This window comes from Gallinula chloropus (genome assembly GCF_964237585.1).
Source record: "Gallinula chloropus genome assembly, chromosome: 3".
NCBI lineage: Eukaryota > Metazoa > Chordata > Aves > Gruiformes > Rallidae > Gallinula > Gallinula chloropus.
The window spans coordinates 31,884,281-31,908,694 of record NC_140087.1 but is presented as its reverse complement, the minus strand read 5'-3'; the positions used below and the strand labels follow the sequence as shown (position 1 = coordinate 31,908,694).

The window sequence follows — 24,414 nt, the reverse complement described above, 5'->3', positions numbered from 1 at the left end:
TTTCACTAATGTGAAATACTTTATTGAACAACCTTTCTGGACTCAAGGCTTATTCTGACAGCAATACACTGGGCATTAATGGAATCATAAGGCCAAGCTGCCAAGAGAAGTCAGCTGCTTTTATCCAGTAACGGCACATCCATTTGAGACAATGTTGGAAATGCTGAAAGGAAATTTATTTTACTCCTCCTTCATCTGTACTTGGACCTCTCTTTGTCTTTTGATTTCTTAGGACTCCTGCTTCTGTCTGATTTTTTATCCCAGTCTTTTACTCTGAAGTCCTCTTTGTATTTATCCCTTTGCCTGCTGTAAGAGTAGTCTCTCTCTTGGGATCGGCTGCGACTGCGACGCCTGTCTCTCCTCTCGCTCTCTGTCTTCTCTCGGTAGCGTTCTCCTTCATGTTTTCGATCAGAATCCTGTGAAAGGAATTGGATAGATAAACAGTTACAGACAAAAGAGGAAAAATGACAAGAACTAGATAAAAAAAAGAAGAGTCAAGCCTGGGTGGTTCCTTAGCAAAGGCTAAAGGTACTACCTTAAACAGATTCCCATCAGCGACAACTGGAGAAAGATACACGTTATATCAGGGATCCAACTCAGATGCATATTATCAAACTCTTCATAAGCAGCACACGATCTTCTAAGCTACATTTGAACTTTTGACTTCCTATCTAAGCAATGGAAGTATTTCAGACATAAGTTTTGGTTCGAGCTCCACATGCAATCCAGTGATATGAAGAGGCAGAACAATTTTTAAGAACTGCCTATAATAATCCTTCATAGCCTAAATTCTAGGCTCCAGAAGAATTAAGGACAGCTTTTAGAAAGACCAAAACTACAAACACACACACACAAGCTACTTCACTTCCTTGAAGCTTGAAATCCACAAGGAAAGGTAACATGGCAAATCTAATCCTTTTAAATATACCATCCAACAATAACAAGGTAATGCAACGTTATTTGTATTCTGCAGGCTGAGGGGTACAACCCACTGCACGTGAGGATATACTCATACACAAACAGTAAGCTCTAATGGGTACAAGTCTAATACAAAATGCCCTGAAAAGGACTCACAGACAGTATGTCCTACAAGCAGTAATGGTGCTTCAATCACACACATACAGTCTTAAAAAAAATAAAATGCTGCAAGTTCAGGTATCCAAAAATGATGAAACTTTTACTTTCCCTGGCTGTCTGCACATTGTCACCAAGAATGCTGCCTGAGTGGCTGAGCGCACGGAGCAGACTGGTTCTGGAGAGAAATGAGGCTTATGCAGCAGAGGAGGAACTGCTGTCTGGAGAACACCTGCTTCGCTTGCTGCACCTGGCAGACAGCATGAAACCACGGAGATGGTGTATTAATAATTAATTACTCAGATTATAAAATGTCACACTAACAAGACCACTGCAGAACACAGGCTAGAATGGCTACATGGGGATACTGACACCCACACCTGCACCAGCATCATGGGAATTTTAAAAGTGAAAAAATAAAGATCACTTTGAAAGTTGCCACTTAATTTCAAGAAGCCCTGAAGTTTTTTTTCCTTAATACACAGCACTGGGTTCTGGCCTGTGAACTCCTCCTCCTCGTTTTCAAGGGCTGCTAAAAATTATTTCCATCTTGTTATTCAATTAAGACACAGGGTGAATCAAAATGCAAGAGGAGTTTCAATCCTGCAGCAAGATACATACAGAACTTGCTATTTATTAAGGAGCGTGGCACTTTCTTGTTCTGAAGCTCAGTATCAATCACTATATGCTCTAGTAGCCAGACACTGCTTTATGGGATCTTAGTAACACTACTATTAAACACAAATCTCTACGAACTATGAAAAATGTCTGCTTAAGTTGTAGAGTATTTCTTTCTTAATTTCAGATATAATGTTCATTTTTCTGAATACATACTCATGACAGTAACATTCCCAATTGTATGCCTAAAACCTGCAGTGCATGTACAAGTGGGCAAACTTTATTTACTTAAAATAATAGCTGAAAAAAAACCCAAAACCTACTCAAAGCAGAGCTTTTACCCAGGGATCAGGCAGGGATCAGGATGGTTCCCACGGAAAATACCACCTTTAGAATTATGCAGGTAATGCTGAAATGCTAGAATTTAAAAGAATTTGAAAGCCACACACATCAATAATCATTGATTTATCTATGTAACAAAAAAATTCTGCTGTTGCTGGGTACAGTTGTCTCATTGGTGGCTAAATGCTTATTTCACATCTTCACTGTCAAACTCTATTTCAGTACAGACTTTAAAACCTTAGTCCATCAGAGAAGAGTGGTGATTTCATCTATTTTAAGTCATTTTTCCCCCTTCATCTTCAGAACGATGCACAGCGTTACTACTCTTGTACCCAAAAGCCATCTGTCTGAACAAGGAACAGGTTTCAAACCTCTCTGTAGCAAGGTCTGAGTAAATATGAGAAGCCTGACAGACTGGTGCTGCTGCAGAGAAGAACAAAACAAAATAGTGGCCAGAAAAAAACCAGATGGTGAGCTTGGTGCAGCGGTGCCTTCTGGCTGGTGTGCTGCTGAAGTTTCCTCCCAGCACAAGGAGAAACAGAAGAAAAAAGCAGAACAGCACTCAGCTGAAAAAAATCTGCCAAGCCAACACTGGAGACAGGCTGCTGGCCAAGTCAGGGCAGGAACAGGTTAGTGAAGACAAACAGTCCACACTTAATGCCACAGAAAAGGGCAACTTGCTGAATGGATTGAAAAGAAAAAAGTCACATGAGCATGGAGCCAGCTAAGAACAACGACCTCCACAGAGGCATTTAGGGTACAGGTGGACAGAGCAAGTCCAAAGCACCACAAAAAGGGCCACACAGTAATGAATACATACCACCACAGTGTAAAGAGAAGAAAAAATGTGGTAGTTTGAATTAATAGAACCAATTTCATCTTAGTTCCCCTCCAAAATAGGTTATGTTTTCCCTTAAATAAGATTTTACCTTTTTTAAGTCTTAGGCACAGAAAAATGTAATTTTTTTAATAATAAAAACAATGCTATTTGGAAATCAAATCTTTTATGCCCTATCCAAGTCAGAAACATGCTGTTTTCCCCTTGGAAGAGGAAGAAAAATGTTTCTAGTTAAGAACAGGCTCTCTCTTACTGCTTAAGTCCAGATTTCTCAACCCAGCATCATAGCCTCTTATCAGTCATCGAGTAGATGCTGGCAATACCAATTCTTAATCCAGCACTGTGTAGGTGAACACATGTGGAAGGAAACACAAGACACTTCTCTGGAAGCCTGTGGCTGGCTTTGCCACAAGCAGTAACTTGCCAAACTGCACTTGAAGGTCAATCATTTAGAAATACCACAGAAGTAGAACAAATATGCCACCTCTACATACATTAAGCACACTAGTTAAAGGTTAAAAGGACAAACAAGTAGAGACAGCCTTTTCAGGAGGGAGATTTTGATCCAACTTGACCCTAAATATAGAGAATAAAGTGTCCAACAGGCAGTAAGAACAGAAAATTAAAACCAGAATAATCAATATCTTTGCCAAAACCATGCACTACTGAAACCTGAAAGTCAGGAAGTCCCTATGTCTCAAAAATCCACTGGATAGGCTATGCTCCTCCACTGATCCAGTTATCTTAAAAAAAATATCCAAGGAAAGAAAAAACACAGAGAAAACTGGATATGGACCAAAGTTCTAATGCAGACCTCAAGCAGAAACATGACCTGTATTAAAAAAAACCCTTGACCAAATCCTATTCACAAGCCTACACAGCAGTGCAGCCCCCTGCTCCAGACCCACATCCTGTTGCCTACTAAAAGCAAGCTGTAACACCCCACCTCTTCTACCCTCTGGAATCATGTCAAGCAGCACATGATTCAAAAATACACGCTTCAAACATCAACACAAAGGCTGAAGATTCAGGAAGTGTGTGTCAAACTAAGAAAAGTGTGAGTCAAAATATACTACAGAAAAAAAAAAAAGGAAAGACACCGAGAGAACAGAAAAACAACTCAACATCACGGAAACTATTCAGAAAATAAAACTCCTTCAGTCATAGCTGGAGCTGGTACCACAAACTGCAGTTTCGGGTGCCAGAACTTCCCATTAGAAGCCCCTGCTAATTAAAATCTCTGCTACAAATGGCTCAGGGTAGAAGTTTAGGTATGAAGCATGGCTATTGTGGACTATGACCAAATAGTTGTGGAAGATCTGCTGTTGTTTTATTTTAAAGTTCTTACCTCAAATATATTCTAATATTTCCACAACAGGTTTAAGGGAAAATGCTTTGTTTGCCTATACTAAAAATGCCACTGCTCATCTGAGAAGTTTCCACAGCACTATTCTCTGTGCAAGTCTCAGTATTCACACTGAACATACTCTGCCTCAACAACATGCTTCCTTCCCCTGTTCTTGTACAAGTTCCACAAATTATGCCCAAATTATAAATCTTAAAAAAAACCCCACCCACAAACCAAAAAGAAAAAAAAACCCAAAGCAAAAGCAACAAACATTTTGTGTATGTCAAACAGGCTGTTTCAGCTAAACTGCCTGCAGATTCCATCTGGAAAGGGCCAAACCCAAGACACTTACCAAACCCCCAGATCGTCCCGTGTACACGCTGCCCAGCAGGTACAGACTGTACAGTACACACTGACAGGAACATTCAAGTAGAGACACAGAGAAAGATTCTTCCCATAAATTCGCTTTCACAGCTCCAAGAGTGGTCTATGTTGCCATTAGGGCACAGAAGTAAGCCTCTACCTGTGATTTTGGGCATAACAAAGCTATTTACGCCAAAACAGGTAAAGGTGAGCAACTGAGTGGAAAGCAGTGGGAAAGAAGATACAGCAGCAGCAGACTAGAGGAACAACCCACTACAGGAGCAGGGAACTAAATTACAGAAAGATACACAGAGACACAGAAGAGATGACAGAGTCAAACACTAAAAAATCCTATTTTCCAGAACCTGGAAATAGCACCTCTGTCCTCATGTTTTTCTGCCATGAAATCTACTGCTAACACGTCTCACAGTCCCCTTGCAATGACTGTAACATACAGAGTTTAACAGCCTGTTGTTGCCAGTACTTGCTGTACCACCTGTGGGGGTGGAGACATCTGTGTGACTTTTAAATCTTCTCTGCTAGTAACGCATGTCCACCCAGTTCCACACATGTAATTTCTGAGCCACCAAGAACACAGACTACTTCCAGCAGTACCTGCTTCAAAAATGTTAGAGCAACAATGTCAATCAGCTGAAAAGACAGGAGGAAGCCTAAACCAACGTTAGTTCAGACTTCTTGTACGTGTGTGCTCCAATCGAGACTTTAATTATCTGAACAGGTCCCTCCTCTCCACCTAAAGGTGCCCAACTGAATAAACATACAAGCAGTGGCAACTAAGACTTGTACCACAAACGAGCAACAGGGTTTACTGGTGGCATGGAGGAAAAAGAAAAAAGATTAGTTGCTAACATTTATGAGAAAAGTTATTTTTAGCATCACAGCAAGAAGTGATGCAATGGAACAACCGAATCATATATGCCCTCTGAACAGAGAGCTCAAAGCACTACTAAAAACTCATGGGAGGGCCATGGCTTTATTTACTGTGGCTGGAACCTTATCACTTTCTAAAAAAAAAAAAAAAAAAAAAAAAAAAAGGTGTCCCTGATTAACTGTAGGGTGGTTGGACTACGTGACCTTTAAAGGTCCCTTCCAACCTAACACATTCTATGATTCTATGAAAATTGCTAGAAGACACCATTGTTCTCACTCACAAAGCTCACATTGTTGGGAAGAGCCTGACCCCCAGCTCACCACAACCTCCTTTCAGGTAGTTGTAGAGACCAGTAAGGTCTTCCCTGAGCCTCCTCTTCTCCAGGCTAAACAGTCCCAGTTCCCTCAGCTGCTTTTCATAAGACTTGTGTTCCAGAGCCTTCACCAGCCTCGTTGCCCTTCTCTGAACACATTCCAGGGCCTCTTCTGGTGAGGGGCCCAAAACTGAATGCAGTATTCGGGGTGCAGCCTCACCAGAGCTGAGTACAGGAATGCTCACACTTCAGTGGTGGCTACCATCTGCTTTATCGTTGCAGACACTGTTTCCATGAAACATCAACATTTTGACTACCCCATGTTCACAGAAACATGAGAACACTGACCTGCTGGCTGCAGTGGAACTAATGAACAACAGAACTACTGTCTTCTGATGACCTCCTCTATGGTCTGAGGCTTACAGCACCAGGTGCTCGCACAATACAGATGCAAGCAAACCTGCACACAGACTTTACAAAAATGCTTCCAAAACACTTAAGGAAAATAATTTTTTTAAAAAGATAATGCAAAGAGATTATGTGTCTGATTCCATATGGGAAAAAGCCAGCACATGCTGGTCTGGCAAGAAAACATGAAATAGTTTGCATTCATGACATATGATTAACTCCTAGTTTATGGCTGGGAACATGTGAACAACAGGTTCAAAGTGCTGAAGATCTCCTACTTTATGAGGCTACATTGCCTCCTTCAAGATGTTTTGGCCAGAAGCCATTCAGGGATGCCAAGCTTCAACAGTCCAGGAAGATTTGGAAAACCTCTTTCATAATCAGATATGACTTCTGTACGTTTACCACTACTGTGTTTTACGGAACTGTGCACGCCATGCCCTCAGGTCAGTAAAAGACCTTTTCTTCCCCTTGCTTCTCTTATTGGGAGAACGATAAATGGGTATAAAGTTAATGGACAAAGAGGTTTAGTACCTTAGATTTTTTGGTCCTCTTGTCATCCTCTTCATCTTCAGAGTGGTGGTGCTTTTTCTTCTTTTGTTTTTTAGCCAAGTGTGAGTGACTTGTTTGAGACTCTTCTATATCCTCATCCAGCACAAGGTCATACTTGGTACTGATGGTGTTGGTTAAAGACAGATCTGTTACTTATTATCAATGAATAGCAGAATATAAAAGCTCACGAAGCAAACCAACCCCTTTATCTCACCAGGGTTTATGAAGACTTAAAATAGATTTCAAATCAGAACAGGACTGTACACAATGAAAAAAACAGATGTGCTCAAATGACTGAGTTCTGGTCCATCAAACAGTACAGCCAGGTCCCAATTCTCCTTTCTTTTCTACCTGTGGATAGCAGAACAAGCAACTGTCTTGTCCTCTCTTATGCTCCCCACAAGTAAAGTGTAATCATAAATCATAAAGCATGATTTAGTTACTAATATGGTCTCATTCTGGGTGCAGCAGGTCCCTTGTGAAAATACTTATAACACTGTTATGCCCCATGTCATTCCTGGACTGGAAGCATCATTTAACTGCATGCAACAATTAAGTGAAACAGCACATTCCAATTTAACTAAATTCACTGAAGTCATCAAATGAAAAATGCAAAATGCTTAATTCTGTCTCACACATCAAATATTTATTATGAAGTAGCAGCAAAACACCCATTTGGCACACTTTAAGAATAGTAAGTCTTTTCCAGGCTGTTTTCATAAACAGTACTTAGTGTAAAAAATACCTCTGACCAGAAAAGGATACTCCTGCTTTGGTTTTGCCTTCTCTTTCAGAGCAAGTTTTGAAGTTCTGTCACGTTCCTTTTCGTACTCTCTGAAGTCGTCCTTACTGTACCGCCCCCCTGCTCACAGAAACATACCTTCAGTTCACTCCAACTAAAACAAAATTCAACCAAGATCCAAACCCATCACTGACTTCCTCTTGTGAATTACAGGGCTTTTCACAACCACTGACATCTGGGTAAGAGAGCAGAAGAGAGTAGGACAAGCTGTGATTTTCTGTCCTTCTCTAGCTTGCAGGTCCCGTTAAACAACTCAGACCTTTCTCCTCAGACGTGTCCAGTGGCGACACGGCACGAACAAGGTCACCAAGCAGGATTTAGCAGCAACTCCCACTTTGATTACAGGTCCTGTGTCACACTACTTAAAAATTCTGTTACCACGAAAACCTACAGACTATTTTCATTATTAAATGAATTTTCACTCTGGGCTGCAGAAAAGGAAATCTCTGGAATAGCTACAGCTTAGGAATTCAGGTGGAAAACTACTAAAAAACCATCACATCTTGATGTAAGGAGGGGCATGGCATTTCATTTTCCATCCATTCATTGGAAAGTACCAGCTCTCAGATCAACAGGCAATTCTACAGCAACGTGCTGCCACCTCACGGTCATACTTAAAACTGCAATACTAACTGGCTAGGTCAGAAATGGCTACAGAAGCTAGAAGGCCAGTAACCCCCCTAGGTCATTTTTGGGGTACCACATAAGCACAAGATGACGACAATATAGTTAATTTTCTGGTATTTAGAACAATTTAGACCTATGGCACATCGACAAAAGTGTTCCATGTGGTCAGTTAGCATGTAGGCTGCACTGCAGCACATGGTACAGCCTACAGTCATCGAAGCTCTGTGCAGGACAAGTTCTAGTGCCTCAGTGTTCATGCCCAGTCCCCAGACTGAGGAGATCACATGCAAACTATGTAACTGCATTTCTAGTGGAAGACACACAAGAACATCACCACTGCAATGCACAGTAATCTCTCCAAGTCCACTGTTCTCCTCACATCCCCAACAACCAAATAACCACTGTATCCACCTCTTCTGACACCTTTTTCCTCCCAAAACATCCTCAAACATCTGGAATTGGGTTTTACAATATACATGTCTGCTATGAAATATGTCTGACCTAAAGGAGGTGAAGAAGGGAAATCCCTGGCCTGAATACTGACTTTTTCTTGTATATGCACAACTGTCACACAGTGGCTTAAGAAAACAAACAAGACAGTAATAATGTGCAATATAATTTTGCTAATAATTACTAGCAAAACCCATAACTTTCAAAGCTTGATGGGAACAAATGATTCACTGGGAAAAATACATATGATAAAAAGGCAAGCCGTGCTAATGTAATGTTGTAGTAGAAAGCCCTCTTTTCATGTAGATCAAATGAAGAGAAGAGCTAGCAACTGTGTTGCTCTACTCACTGCAGTACCAGGAAAGTTTAAATCCCTGAAGATGAGATTATTTAAGCTCAAAAGAATTGTTTCTCTTTATATAATACCTACAGTTTCAAAGCCATGGCTTAATAAATTACAAGGGTCAAAGAACCACAAGTGCACCTACCTTTTCCCTTCCACTTTATCTTTGCAACAGACTGGCTAAAATCCACATGTATCCGTCTGTCATCTATCAGCACGTTGTCCATTTTGAAGTAGGCTTTCTCACAGTCTTCCTCCTGATATTGGTATATCCAGAAAATTCTGAGTCAGTATTATTTCATAGGAATATTCACTTAAGATCTCCAACACAAATTCAACTACTTAACAGCATACATTTTTCTAAAATCACATAAAGCACAGCAATTCCTGCCCTGTGCCATTTCAAAAGGAATAATTATGCTTTGTCCAAATGGAAATGCTTCAGTTTTTATTTCTTCGTTTCACTGTTTCAGAAATTTTCCAATCCAGCTATGTGTTTGGAATGTGCAATACAGTCAGAAAAACAAGGAAAAGGGGACTATTAAATGCTCAATTTTAAGTGGGCCAAGGAAAAGTGAGAACACTGTTCTAGTGTTTTCCAGTCTTCCTCACTGAGATCAGCAGATACGAAAAAGGGAGCTATGCACTACCAAGGTAATTTTTACAATCAATCTCACAGGAAGAGCAGCATATTGATAAAAGCAAGCATCATTTATAAGCCAAATACAGGACACTACCATACACCCTCCTCTCTTTATGTAGCATGCCTCCTTTTTCTCCTAGCATTCCCTTCTTTAACTCTTCAGAGTCCTGATGTGCTCTGGGGTAAAAGAGGGACCCACTCTCCCGCCACTGGTTTCAAGACAACCGAAGAAGAACGTATTTGTATGGCTTGGTTGAAGAGAGAAAGACTTAAATGTTTGTTTCATGTAGGACCTACAACTTCTGCGACTAGGTTGCCAAGAGAAAATATAGCTACCTCCTACTTGAAGATTTCACTGCTTTTCCTTAATGGAAGTATGCTGAAATTAACTTTTATAAGAAGAATCTACATAGGGCATGCCTAAATAACATACCTTTTCAAACTCAATGAAAGCGTAACAAAGAGATTCACCAGTCTTCCAGTCTCGAATCACTTCACAGCTGAAAAATTTAGGTGAAATTAAAATGTCAGTGCTGTTGGAGTAAAAAACATAGGATAGGCAAGCACTCCTTAAAAGGGAGAAGATAACAGTTAAAAAACCCACCGCCCAAAAAAAGCCCTTGAAGGTATTACAACACTTGATGCTGACTTCCCTTCTGGTGCGGAGTATATAGTATCAACACAGGGCATTGCTTGAGTACTTATTACACAACTCTCCAGCAGTTGATATTAAGGGAAACTAGGCATACATTTCTGATTAATGAAACAAAACCTGTTTTCCAACACTACTGTTATTGATTTTTTGCATTTCACTAGTACAAACAGAATTTTTGCACTTTCCCTAATACAAGATATTTCACATTTTGTTTTCTTAGTTTTATGGATAGTTTAAAACTGATACAGTGCAACAAACTCTCTTCTTAGCAAGCACCCCTTTAGCAACCATCTTCATACCAGGTAGCTTCACCAGGCAAAAAAAAAGTAGCCCACAGTACTGAATCAGTAGATGCAAAAAGGGAACATCAATATTATCAAATTCTATATGACATGAGAATTCTGACTACAGGATGTTAAAGGAGGTCATAGAGGTAACAAGGGCAGGAAATGTGGTATTAAGGTGAGGTTCCCTGATTTGTACTGAGGAAGTGAGGAATCAGGCTTAGGATACACAGTCCAAATGATGATCAAAGGAAAAGAAAAAAAAAAGGAAAAAAAAAACCCAGCCCCAAAACCCAAACCCACAAGAAGACCATTCAGAAAAGCTGCATGAGTTCTCTGCAGCAGCAATTAGTGAGAAAGAAGACAGGACATTGTGCCGGAACACTCCTTCATGTACTGGTACTGCACAAACTGGTAGAAACTCAAGGCACAATAGTCTGTGGGCATTTGAACAAACAGGGATCTACTCAGGACCATCTGAATAAACCAAGAGAAGGTCCCTGAAAGAGACCTTAGGCTTATGCGTGACAGTGATCTGTTTGATGCAGTCTTTTGAAATCCCTCTGGAAATTCTAATAAAATCCTGCACCAAAGGCTTTGCGGCAAACTAAGCAGCAATGGCATAAGAAACATTTTTGCACTGATAAACACATGAAAGACCAGGTAAGAGTAAACACTCATTTCTCAAAAAAAGAGGACTGAAACAAATGCAGGAAGTTCTTATGAGACCAACTGAACAAGATAGCAAATGACAATCAACACAGATAAATGCAACAAGATGAGCAAAAAGCTTCAGCATTAACTAGAAAAGGAGCTGAGACTGAAGCAGAGAATACCACTCTGTCACTGTGCATCTGTGTACAGTTCTTGTCCTCTCGAGATTAAACTAAAGAAAAAGGTTAAAGGAAAATTCCTCTACAAAGCATGAGACTTTTTTCTCTTAGCAAGAGACTTTGGGTTTAAAGAGAGAAAGGTGTAGGAAAGTAGGATTCACCACCCATCGTGTCTTTTGATATCAGTACTAGGAGACATCAACTGAAACTACGAGCCAAGTTCAAAAATGAAAAAGGCAGCAGGTATGAAGAACACCTTAACAAGGATTGTATTAGAAGCCTGAGACGTTTGTTGCTTTATCTCAAAATTACACATATTCCCATAGGAAAGAAAAACCCAGATTGTATCTAGCTCATGCAGCATCTGAGACAACACTGCTGACAGGAGGGAGAGGATGGGGTGCTGGGGATAGTATGCTTTCCCTGCTTCTCCACTTTCTCAGGCTTTCACTTAAAACCACTGCTACTACTGCATACTTGTCTAGCTAGATCTGACTGCACCACTGCTGCTGTGGTCTCTATCCAAGTACACGCAGGCGCAGGAGGAACCTCGAGATGTCAGAACACTACTTAACAGCCAAGCCTAACGAGACTGGCAGGAACCAAGCGCAGTTTCAACAAAGGCAGCTTGCTTTCTTATTTTTCAATAATTACCTTTTAATGGGACCAAATCGTGAAAATATTATCTCCAGGTCTTCATCTGTGGTCACAGGATTCAGTTTACAAACAAACAGCACATTTTCTGGTGGCTTGATATCTGCATCTGGTAAGTCTCCCACCTGTGGCACACAGAAAAAGACTTCCATCACTTCTGCCTAAAGCACTCTACATTTTATTGCCACAAGCACACTGGCAACACACCTTTTGGATGATCTCAGGCACATTCCTATCACAAAATATAAAATTAGTATTTTTCCAACTCGATGTCACACAGAAGTGTTTCCCATAGCACCCAGAAGTTATTATCTATTTGCAATTCTACCACTGGGATTTCAGGTAAGTCACAAATACTTTCTACCTCACTTTCCTTGTTACATAACATAACAAATACACAGCTATAAAAGGTGAAAGTGTACTATTATAGCCACTCTGATATAAAAATCAATAAGGGTCCACCCATAACGATAAGGATGACAAGTTACCATTATGCAACTTTGCTCAGGCATACAGAAGGGAAAAAGCATTCACACTTACTAAGAAACATCAATTTCTTGCAGCACACACAACTTCAACGTTTGTAACCTTTCACCAAAATTCCCATCCTCAAAACCAACTTGCAGAGGAAAAACACACTACCTCCTGTTAATTGTAGCACTTCTTTTAAAAAGCTGAACAAAATAGTAATGCTATTTAAACAATTTATCTCCCTTCAAATCAATGAAACTAGCAGTATGCTTATTCACCTCTTCAGCTTATACAACACTGCTCCCTACTACACACTACCCAGCAACACTCACAGAAAATTACTGCACTGGCTTGCGTACCCCACTTGCCTTTTCTAGCTCAGTGAAACTTTACCTGGAGAACCGGTCGCTAATCCCACTGCTGCTGCAACACAAAAGCCCACAACACCTGTAGGTCTTCTGTAACCCTGGGGCCACACCTGGACTGACTTTGGTATTAGTCTCTTCTGCCAACTGATCATAAATTTCATTGGTATTTGTAAAGATTCATCCATCCTTCAGTGTGTGCGCTTTCCTCTTGGGCGGGGGGGGAGAAGACTTCAAAGCCCACTGACAATTTCTGTTACTCTATGGAGTTTACAGCCCCCAGCAGGTACCCAACATCGTATTTAAGAAGGAAGAACATAAAGTTAACCATTGCTAGATTCAACTAATCCCACAGAAGGAAGACAACCACTGCATATATGAATAATGCAATTTCAATGCCACTATATGCACTGGGAAGAGATTATCTCAAATTAGCTCAGCTCTCTCCCACACATGCTAAACCTTTTCCAGGATTATGCATATTATGCATATTACAGTTTTTAACTAGATGCATTCCTAGAAAGTTCTTATGAAGTCTCCACTAGTCCAACTTTAATCTTAGCTTTGAAAATAAAGTATCAACAGTCTCATCAGAAAGCCATCTCCAGTGCTTGTGCTCAATCCTTTATTGCACTGCAGACACTGAATATCACAGATTCTGAGCCATGACATCACCATCAGATGAGCTGTTTCAAGATAAATAGCAGACATCCTTCTAGACTCAACATAACATGCACACACAGAGGAATAACATCTAAAAAATGTAAATACAGAAAAATGTTCACCATTTCCAGAAGAATAGCACGAGTCTTTGCTTCTTTTTCTGCCTGAACTTCTTCTATTTCATCTGCTGACCGTCCTTTCATGTCATCAATTTCTTCATCTGCTCCTATTCTGCCACTCTGAAAAACGAGGGGAAAAGCTATTTACTACCAAAACATGGACAAAAGCTTTTTTCTTGCTTTACAAATGTTACTTGGATGACCTCCCCCCCTCACCCTCCAAGACATGAAAAGTGCTTTAGCACCATATGTTTCTCAACAGAACCAGGCTTTCATTCTGCTCTTCCCACTTATTATCGAGAGAGAGATATGTTACCTTGGTGTTTCAGGCATTATGAATGTTCAGGCTCAATGTGGACCATATTCTGAATTCTTTTATATTCCATCTCATACTAAATATCTCACAAGTGTCAATTCATTTCTAATCTAGATATCTTCACTTCTGGTAGGAGCTACAGAACTCTGGAAGTATCTGTGGTGTCCAGTAAGACTAAAACATTAAATATAGCATTATCACAACAGAAATTTTATTTTAACACACCTATGTCTAGGCAGGATTTGAGGCATAATTTTTTCTCAACAGCATCCCTAGAATGCTGCCCTTCTTAAAGGCATTTCTACACCAAAGGATGCATCTTCAGACAGGCTATGGAGGAAGAAAAATACACATAAGCTTTCAAACCTCTACACAGTTGGCACTGAACCATAAAACTCGTTTACGGTTTAACATATCAGAAAGCACATCAGAGATTAACCACAGAGCAGATGCACTATGAAACCCTAATTCCAATCTTGCAATTACATCTATTAAGCTTACAAATAAACAGTATTCTCTCTAGTTAATTTATTCATTGCCTGAAACAACAAGGAGATAATGTTACACAGCAACTTCCATAACTGCAAACTTTAAGTTCTGAATAATTACTATACTATTTTCAGCAAATTCCTTCTGTTTGATCAAATACATAAACTGTTATGTTTATGCATGCTTGCAGATATAACTCAAAGAGTGACCAAGATTACTTCTACAGATTATTGCACATTTAAAAGGAAAACGACAGTGAGACCTTTACTATTAGTACAGGTTGTATTTTGTCTCCTACTAGAGCATACAAAGCCCCAGTAATGCCAAAGGTGATTATTCTTAACGTTTGTCCTAACTGCACTGTAATTAGAAATCTAAACTACAGTTTTCCAACTTAACTTCACCAGTCAAAAGGGAGAGCACCCAAGTCACTCTCTTATCCCTTTCTTGAAGGACAAAACAGCTACATTTGATTAAACGCAGCAACTGCCCCATGTAAAAGACAAGCATTTGACATACCTGAACTCAACCTGGAGTAGAAGACCATCTTTTATCCTTATACACTAAAAATGTGTAGTTCTTTTTTGGAAACAGCTTTGACAGACACAGTCTTAAAGACAGAATTCTTATTTTGACCACATCACTGCTGGCCACTGAAAGGGATGTTTACTTAATGACTCCTTCTAACCTTTCCCCAAGAAGCTATCGTAAACACTCACATCTAGCTGTTCCTTAGTAGGTTCTGGTGAGCGATCAGGAATAGACAAGCCAGGTGGATCTTCAAATGGATCATCTAAAATCACTGTATGATTTATCCTTATAGAAAACAAAATCAAGATCAGCATCAGTCACGTGAAAATAAAACTGTTTATCCAAGTAACAGGAAACCAGCCCCACTGATTCAGTTATATCCCAAACAACCAGACATACTGTATACTCATAAATGCTAGTATTGATGTGTTTGTAAAGGCAACACAGTTGCACATTTTCTTATATAGGTATTTATTTTGGTACATATTTATTTCACCAATAACACTGAAATAAAGGAGTATTTAAGATACCGTGTACAGGTTCCATTTGTTTAATTATAATGTATTCCTCAAAAAAAGGAAGGTAAGAACAGTCATACCTGATATCTTGATAGGGGATAAAATCCTTATCTACAAAGGCTTCATTAATTGTCTTCAATACATCCATGCCTTCTGTCACTTCTCCAAACACCGTATGCACACCATCAAGGTAATCCAGGTTTTCCCCTGTAGTAATAAGAAACTAGAAAAGACACAAAACCAGCAACGATCAACAGAAAAATTCATGGCTTGAATTTTACCTTAGGAGAGGTACGGGTCTCACTGAAATCAGAAAACCCAAACTCCTCCTGACTTCTGTGGGAGATTAGTCTTCTTCCATCTGCTCTGAAAGCACAGGGTGACAACCTAGAGTTGACAGCCACTGAGGAAAGGAGGTACTCTCATACAAGTCTACCTCCACAGGAGCTCGCAGCTCTGGCTCACTGGGCCCTTCTGTGTGTTGATATGACTCCAAAACCTGGCAGAAAGCCAGATAGGCAGAGTAGACAGTTATCTGCCAAGTTGGTTGGGTGAGCAACATCAGAGATGCATCACAGATGATGAAAGGGAAAGGACAGAAAGAGCATGGCCACCCCTCTGGGCAGCAGTGAGCTGAACATCAAACTCGATTTAACAGGTGCATTTTCTTAACTTTAGCAAAAGCTTCCGCAGCTCTGTCTTCACCTGCTTCTATCCAGACCTTTTCTTCTTCCTTCCCTTGTATCACAAAAACCCCTCTCTCTCAGGATGCAGGAGTAATGAAAGAACTAGAACACAGTCATGCTGACTTAGATCAGCTTGAGCCAGCACTGAAACGTATCCTAACACAAATCGGGTGTTTTGCTTATGGGCAAAACTAATGAAAATTGCTATCAACTGAACTCTTGGTAATAGAAGAAAGACAGAGGACACTTGGTAATGAGAGAAGGAGGAAACAGAAATAACAGAACACAACCATGCCTTACAATCTGACTAACACCTCACTCCACACACTCTGCCATGCAGTTAAGACTGGTTAGTACTTGGTACAGGTTACACTAAACTACATTATATTTGTAAGCCAACTCAACTTAATTTCTTACTGGAATTTGACTTCTCCAAGGAAAAAGCTGTTATAATGTTCCTGATTCCCGTATGCCTGTGGATATTCTAGCAGGCCGCATTCTTAAGTGTAAATACAAATAAAAGTATCACCTCTTCTTCCTAAACCCCCACCCAATTTTATACATTCAATGCAGGGAAGCAACAAAATTAACTCCATATATGACAAACTCTAGCTGCAAGAAAACCGGGTTTTTTTTTTTTATTGCTCTTCCATTATTAAAAAAAACCCAAAAACAAAACAAATGAAAACACCTTTTTAAAATTAAAACATATGGATATTATAAGAGATTAATCTTAATGTATAGAAGTTACAATGTACCTAAATTAATGTCCTGGTTTTGGTCAGGATGGAGTTAACTTCTTTTGTAGCAGCGGATGGAATGCTGTGTTTGAGAGTTAAAATGCAAGCAATGCTGATAACACCCTGATGTTTTTAGTTGTGGTCAAGCAGTCAAGGACTTCCTCAGTTCTTCATATTTCTCTATTAATGAGAAAGGAGGGACTAAGCCAGGACAGGTGACCCAAACTGGCCAAAGAGAGTATTCCATGCCAATTACGTCCTGCTCAGTATAAAGGGGGGCTGATGGGAGGAAGAGCAGGGGCGGCTCCAGAACATGTGTTTTTTGGGGGACAGTCGGGTTCCAGGACGGCTCTGGGTGGCACGGCCTGAGTTGTGTGGTTTGGTGAGAAACTGCATTGTGTATCAACAGGGTTTTTGTTCTAAAGTCCTGTTAGCATTGTTATATTTTATCTTTCTGCTATTCTAGTAAACTATCCTTATCCCAACCCACAGGTTTTTGGTTTCTTGGTTTTGGGTTGTTATCTTCCCCTTCCTTTTCCCTTCCCTTTCCTTCCCTCACCCCCCACACACACACTTCTCCCCCTCCTCTTTTCCTTTAAAGAGCAGGCAGCTGCATGGATCTTGGCTCTCAGCTGGGGTAAAACCACGACAATTAATCATTCCGAAATCATTCTATTAGAGCTTTGAATATACCTACAGAAAAAACTCAGTGCACATGAAAGGGTGGTCAAATATTGGAACAGGTTGCCCAGGGAAGTGATGGAGTCACCATCCCTGGAGGTATTTAAAAGGCCTGTAGATGTTGTGCTAGGGGACATGGTCTAGGGGTGGACTATGCAGGGCTAGTCTGTGGTTGGACTCGACGATCTTAAAGGTCTCTTCCAACCCAGGTGATTCTATGAGCAGGGAACAGCAAAGGGACCACCACCATGTTCAAAAATTGCTTTATAAGAGCACTGGGATAAAACTATGACCTTTTATTGTATTGTTAATGGATGTTTTTACATAACCATATGAAGGAAACTGCTATGATTTCAGTTTCCAAACTAACATGAAGTTATAACCAGAAAGTTTAAAGATACGGTTTTAAGACTCTATTTCCTTACTTTTCACTTCCATTTAACTACAGGATTTTTTCCTGCCCATTCTATAAAGTAGCAAAATCACATCAGGGTATTGATGGAAATGAATTAACATGGCAGGGGGGAAGAGATAACAGTGAATTCTAACAAATAAAACTTATAAAATTAACCTAGGACAGGATTTGAATCTGAGCATTTTAATCTCTTTCTTGTCTGCAAACAAATACCAATTGGTACCTGGGACACTACATAGAATCCTTACTTTACGATGTCTCTTTTTTTACATGCCTTTTGACACCATGATGTTATTGAGATGACACTGTCACTGTTATGCCTCCTTTGTAAATTCAAATAATTCTCCTTTCAGTTACTTAGATGTGTACCAAGGCTTTCCAAGACCATATACTGACCTGTGATCCATGCTGATCACTGCCATTGTTCACCATTGACACGGTTCCCTTTTTCTTGTGCTTAATTCTCGGCACTTTTTCTGCCTCAAAAAATCTAGCTTGATCTCCATACAGCTGGCTGAAAATACATATAACAAACACATTACAAGGCAAAGGAATTTTTAAAAGTTATATAAACAAATGCTGAGAGACAGTAAATAAAAGATCTTAAATGCTCAACATGACTAAAATGAACTTAAGTCATTTCTCAGAGAAAATCAAGTATAGCCTCTGTATTCCCGTCCTGCTCAATTAACCATTGTTATAAAAAGTAGTAACAAACAGCTAATGATTTTGCCCTCTACAGAGCTCTTAGTTATGACACTTCCCTTACAAAACCAAACCCATAGTTATTTACTAGCTTTCAAATAAACAGGTATTTATGCACAACTTGTTAGTTGGAAATTCACTTCTTAGGACAGCGACAGAATACTGCCCAGAAGAAACATCTGAATAGTCAAAAGCAGCATAGGAATGAAAAAAGTATTTAGGTACAACCACCAAGTTTATGCATCAGCATTTTACCCCAATCAGTAACTCCGCCCCAAGAGAGTTGAAGACCATATGACTGGAACAGGTATTCTGCCCCACAACTTCTCTGTCGATTAACACAACTTTCACTTACCAAAATATGGATTCCCCTCCACGGCCAGTCCCCATGGGGTCTCCAGTTTGTATAATAAAATCCCTCTGTCACAAAGCAAAATACACAAGATATGGCTTTCATGATTGTGAATTTAAACCAAATTTCAAAAAACAAAAACCAACAAGGAATTGAGAATGCTCACCTGCACATTGTAAATAAGACAATAGTTGTAGTACTTGACTTTGCAGAGCTTCAGAAAATTCAGACAAGCTGTAAGAAATTAAGACAACATTTACTGAAGTAAACCCGATACAGCAAGTACAGATACAGCAGGTATCTGGCTCAGTGTGTAAGAAAACGTTTTCAGAGCAGACTGTTAAGACTTGTCAGCAGACAACCTACACAGGCTGTAAGAAACACGCTAAGGAGAGGCAGCACTTCCTCCCTCTGCACAGCCTACCTCTAGTGACTCAGGGAACCCTAAATCCAGCTAAGAAATGACCACTTTTTTCTCCCCAGTTGATTTCCTGAACACCAAAGATCCCTGTTGCCTTTCAATACCGATTATATTTTCCCAAACTTTAAAGTAAAAAAGCATCACACACATGGCATAACAATAACAAACATCCAAACTTCCCAGGAGCACCCGACGCTTGTCACTATTTCAAACACATAAACACCAGCGGGAGTGCTGGTACTTGTTCGGATCTAACCGCAGGACCGAGGTCCGCCGTGCCGTGCCGTGCCAAAAGGCGGGGTGTGCGGCGCGCTGCGGGCTGACCGCCCCCGAGGGAAGCCTGCTGCCTCAGGAGGCCCTGCCGGCACCTAAACACCGACCTGCGACCGCCTCGGCAAAGGGCCCGGCTCGCTACCGGGGGCGCGGGTGCCGCCCCACAGCGCTGAAGGGAGCCCAACGGCCTGCAGGGGAAGCGGCCGCGCGTCCTCCCCCAGCAGCACAGCAGCGGCACCGAGCAGGGCCAGGCGGCTAGAACCCGGCACTTCCTCACCACCGGTCGGGCGCGGAGGGCGGCTGCAAGCGCTACCTACAGCCCGCCGCCCTCAGCGGCCCTTCGGCCGGCCTGCCCGCAGCTTTATTCGGGGCTTCCACCCGCCCGCGCAAGGGGCGGAATAGCGCCTGTTCCAGGCCGCGACTGCCTCAAGCTTCCCGCCGCCTTCCTACCGCGGGGCCGCTCCTCCGTGTACAGGTCGATCACCAAGTCGCCCAGCGTGGTCTCCAGCAGAACCGCCATGGCCGCCAGCCCTCTCCGCACGGCGTCACGGCCCGCCGGCGCTTGGCCGCCCTCTGTCGGCGCGGAGGAGGCACTGGCGCCGAGGCCCTCACCGTAGGCTGCGGGGACGGCCGGAGGGCTGCCGGGGGAAGCCGGCCGGGCACCCTTGGAAACGTAGGGAGAGCACTAATCTGCAAGCGCGTCCCCTTCTCGGGGCTGGGTGGCCCCACAACCGCGCCGGCCTCCCAGCGGGACGAGTGCCGGGGCCGAGCCGGCCCTCGCGGCCCCCCCGCCTCCATGCTGCGGTCTTCCCCGGCTTGAGGAAAGGCGCGTGTCAAACACACCAACGAGCGCCCGTTTCCCCGACCTCGCAAGCCCCAGGGCTACAGGGCGATACGGGGCGGCTGCCTCCGCCGTCTCTCTTCTCCGGGGTGAGGAGGGCGGGAAGCAGCGGGTCGATGAAGCGGCAGGGCTGGGGTAGGCTCCAGGGAGCCCCCTCGCAAGGGGATGGGGCAAAACGGGGATCCCCGGGAGCAGTCTCCTCGGCAGAATGCAAGTCTTGGGGCTGATCACGCAGCTTCTGAGCGCGGTGCTCACTGAGGGGGCGTGTGTGCTCATTCTGTATTAGTCAAAGCAAACCGCTTTTACTTCGCAGTTACCATTGACAGGGATGTAAAGTGATTCAGGCTCCCAGAATTTGCCTGGAGCGCAGAGCTGTAACACAGACAGTAGTACCAGAGGTGACACTGACAAAACAGACAAGCAAAGAGAATTTATTCCCTTCTAGTTGATGCCATAGCGTGATAGTTCTTGGGTTTACGTGTTACAGCTGTACTAACCTAAAGGCTCACTATCTTCAAGGGATCCTGTGCCCCCCCCCCCACTCCCCGAGAGCTTCTGCTCCAGGCTGCACTGTCTTCACGTCTTTCCAGATCACGCTCTGGTACTTGCCACACAATGAGTCGATTCAAGTCACTAATCTGTTTGAGAAACAGTTTATTTTTTTATTGATTAATTTGTTTTCTGCCAGATCAGTGACCTGAAATCGTTCCGCCATACAGTAAAAGGGAACCAGTGAAGGGGAAGGCGCAGGAACGCACAGCTGTGAGTACAAAGAGGTACATGTGCGTTGCTAAGAGCAGGATCTCCTTTAAGAAGCAGCAAAAGTAATACTGGATCACCGCGTTATATAACAGCACTTTTATAAATGGCCAAGCAGTGAATTTGCCCATTTTTCTGTTCACTATCCCACTGTGTGATGGTCCTGGAGGCACAGTGGGCTGGTGCTGGGACCAAGATCTGCACTGCAGGGAGCTGTATTCTTGCTCCATAATGTGCTAGGTTTCAACACTGTTTCTCCTATCATCAAACATTTTGTAGTGTTGTATTGTCTTTGTGAGCTTATTCCCAGTTTGTACATCAATCCTGAATTGATTCGAGGCTGGTTTTAAGCCATCCCATATGGCAGTTACTGATAGAAGAAAGCACTAGAGCACACATTACATTTACCACTCTGAAACTTTAAGAGGGGTATAAACAGTACATCAGTTTTATGCGAGCTTGTGCTGACTGAAGTTTAACTATTTACTTGCTACTTCGAGAACTCATATTTTGCACTCCAGTAAGAAATCGTCCCACTTACTTAGGCCAGACCTTTATCTATAAAATAATAAACCAAGTAATAATTTCCTTGCTTTTTATACTGGCTTTTGCCTTCTAATAACTCACAGCTATAATGAAGGTTCAAAGCAAAAATGGCTTTTCGTGCTCACTTTAAAAACACAGAAACATCACTTCCAACTTAAATATAAAGCCAATGAAATGCAGTGCTTCTGGCACACTTGGCAGCTCAAACAGTAGTCAGTCTCAGTACAACATACTACAAAATGTTACACGTTTTAATATTTATAAATGTCAGGGCATGCTCCTCAGTAGACTAGAGGAGCCTGGGAGATGTGTGTGAGCCAAAAGCGAAAGCCCTCTTAGTGCTCCCAGCCTGTCCCAGCACTGAGCAGTTACTGAGTCACCCAAGGAGTGATGACTTGTGAAACTAGATCACTAGTTAGTAATTGCAAGGAATTTTCCCACTGATGTTGTATAAAACTGTCATGACATCCGTTGTGCTGTGAAATCAACAAAAGTGTTGAAATTTGGGGAGAACAGAGGTATGTTGAAAACATTTTCAGTGAATAATTCTTGCAGTTTTAATTAAGTTTCAGGAGAATAACAAGAAGGGAAGAAAAAGGAGTGAAGAAAAGGGTGTGCAAAAGGTTGGAGGAAGAAGGAAAGAGAGAAGGAAACAAAAATGGAAGGAAAGCATTGTTTCATAGTAAATTTACCAGGAAGCTTGCAAAAGGAAATGATCAAAAAGGAACAGACGATCATCTCCTATTCCATTTCGGTGAGATGCTAGATTCCTTGAGGTCAGCTGAGAACCCAGCCTGAACTTTGCTGAATCTATAAATTCTGCAGGTCAGCGATCCTTGCTTCTCTATATTTTTATATACTCCAATACCATTAATTATTATGCCTCTGGTATATTTTGTAAACATTTTAATCATGAATCTAATAGATGCAGCACTGTAGTGAATAAAAGTGGCTTGCTTTTATTCATCTCAGAGTCCCCAGGCCTATCGGGAGGTAACCCAGAGTGCAACTCACAGTTAGGAATTTAGGTAATTTAAGCTTCCTCCCACCAGCATATGCAAATGACTGCAAGCACCAACAAGAGCTGCATTCTCATAGCTGCCATCATATCCCCGAAGACTCTTATGTGCCCTTCACAAGATGTAGCAAGACATGTTGTTGGGGAGTTAACCTGCCACGTAGTTTTCTGCTTCGTGAGACTGCACAGTGAACAAAGCCTTTACCTATTTCTTCCAGTTTACTAAACAGATTAAAAAGAAAAAAAAAAAAAGGAGCAGAAATCTCAAGGACAGGTCCAGGAGAAACTAGATGAACTAGATGATGGTAAAGAGAGGCAGTGACAATTAAGACGTCAGAGTTTTTATCCCTTCTTCCGTTACTGACTTGAGTGATTACAGAGTTAATCAGCTTAATTTTTTTCTAATCTCTAAGATAGTACTAACTACTGATAATAAGTGTATTTAGTGATGAAACACTGGAGGCTGTTTCACGCACTATGTGTGAAATACACGTCACAATATCTGACTGCCTTAAGCCCATTTTCCAGTGCCTTGCATCTTGTGCCGGATGTTTACACCAGTGTCTCAGGAATGCAAACTCCGTATGAAATATACTGTGTTTCTGTGGGCTTTATGATCTCTGTTCACTATCAGCCAAGTGGGTGTCAAAGAGCAATATAAAATTAGGCTGCAGATTGCTCCAAAAGAACAGCTAATTATTGCCCTGCCCTGGCTATATTAAGTTATTAAGATGTTTGCCACCCAAACTGTTAGAAAGCTTTTTTGCTAACAGATAACTGCATCATTCTTGTTGCAAATAATTTTTATCTTCACATCCACCGAGGACTTGGGAGATTCAGTTTGTTTTCTTTCTCTTTGCCACAGACTTCCGTGGTTTTGGCTGCCTCCATTTTCTGTAGGCTGAAGACCTCTAGCTCTTTAAAGCTTGTATCTTGTGCTTTCTTTTTTGATGATTCCCTGCTCTCCCCAGGAGCATGGTGTCAGCTTTGGCTTTGAAGCAACTTTCAGAGACTCACAGAATCATTAAGGTTGGAAAAGACCTCCACTTTTTTTTTTTTTCTGAAAAAAAAGGTGTCCCTGATTAACTGTAGGGATGTTGGACTATGTGACCTTTAAAGCTCCCTTCCAACCTAACACATTCTATGATTCTATGAAAATTGCTAGAAGACAGCCTTGTTCTCGCTCACAAAGCTCACATTGTTGAAATACTGGGGTTTAGGGTTTTTTCCCAACTTAGCTCAATTCTCTCTAATCACAGAATCATTAAGGTTGGAAAAGACCTCCAAGATCACCTAGTCCAACCATCCCCCTACCACCTACATTACCAGCAAAACCATATCCGTAAGTACCTCATCCAGTCTTTCCTTGAACACCCCGAAGGACAGTGACTCCACCACCTCCCTGGGCAGCCTGTTCCAATTCCCAACCATTCTTCCTGAGAAGAAATTGCTCCTAATTTCTAATC

At 41.6% G+C, this 24,414-nt stretch overlaps 1 protein-coding gene across 1 annotated transcript; it reads right to left on the bottom strand.

Moving 5' to 3' along the window:
• Window positions 1–20,313, bottom strand: PPIL4 (peptidylprolyl isomerase like 4). Its single transcript, XM_084261349.1, has 13 exons — window positions 20,235–20,313; window positions 19,257–19,324; window positions 19,094–19,158; window positions 18,430–18,547; window positions 15,592–15,734; window positions 15,182–15,278; window positions 13,661–13,777; window positions 12,040–12,164; window positions 10,047–10,113; window positions 9,116–9,227; window positions 7,514–7,610; window positions 6,731–6,869; window positions 1–416 (listed from the first exon to the last, which is right to left on the bottom strand). Exons 1-13 carry the CDS (start codon window positions 20,302–20,304, stop codon window positions 192–194), a joined length of 1,443 nt encoding a protein of 480 aa, XP_084117475.1. The 5' UTR covers window positions 20,305–20,313; the 3' UTR covers window positions 1–191.
• Between the last annotated feature and the right edge of the window lie 4,101 nt (window positions 20,314–24,414).

Excerpts from the sequence above, each read along its gene's own strand:
- PPIL4 (XM_084261349.1), bottom strand. The coding sequence starts at position 20,304 with ATGGCGGTTCTGCTGGAGACCACGCTGGGCGACTTGGTGATCGACCTG. Across the intron at positions 19,325-20,234 it reads CACGGAGGAGCGGCCCCGCG|CTTGTCTGAATTTTCTGAAG; the intron begins GTAGGAAGGCGG and ends AATTTCTTACAG. Across the intron at positions 15,735-18,429 it reads GTGATCAGCATGGATCACAG|TTTCTTATTACTACAGGGGA; the intron begins GTCAGTATATGG and ends TGTCTTTTCTAG.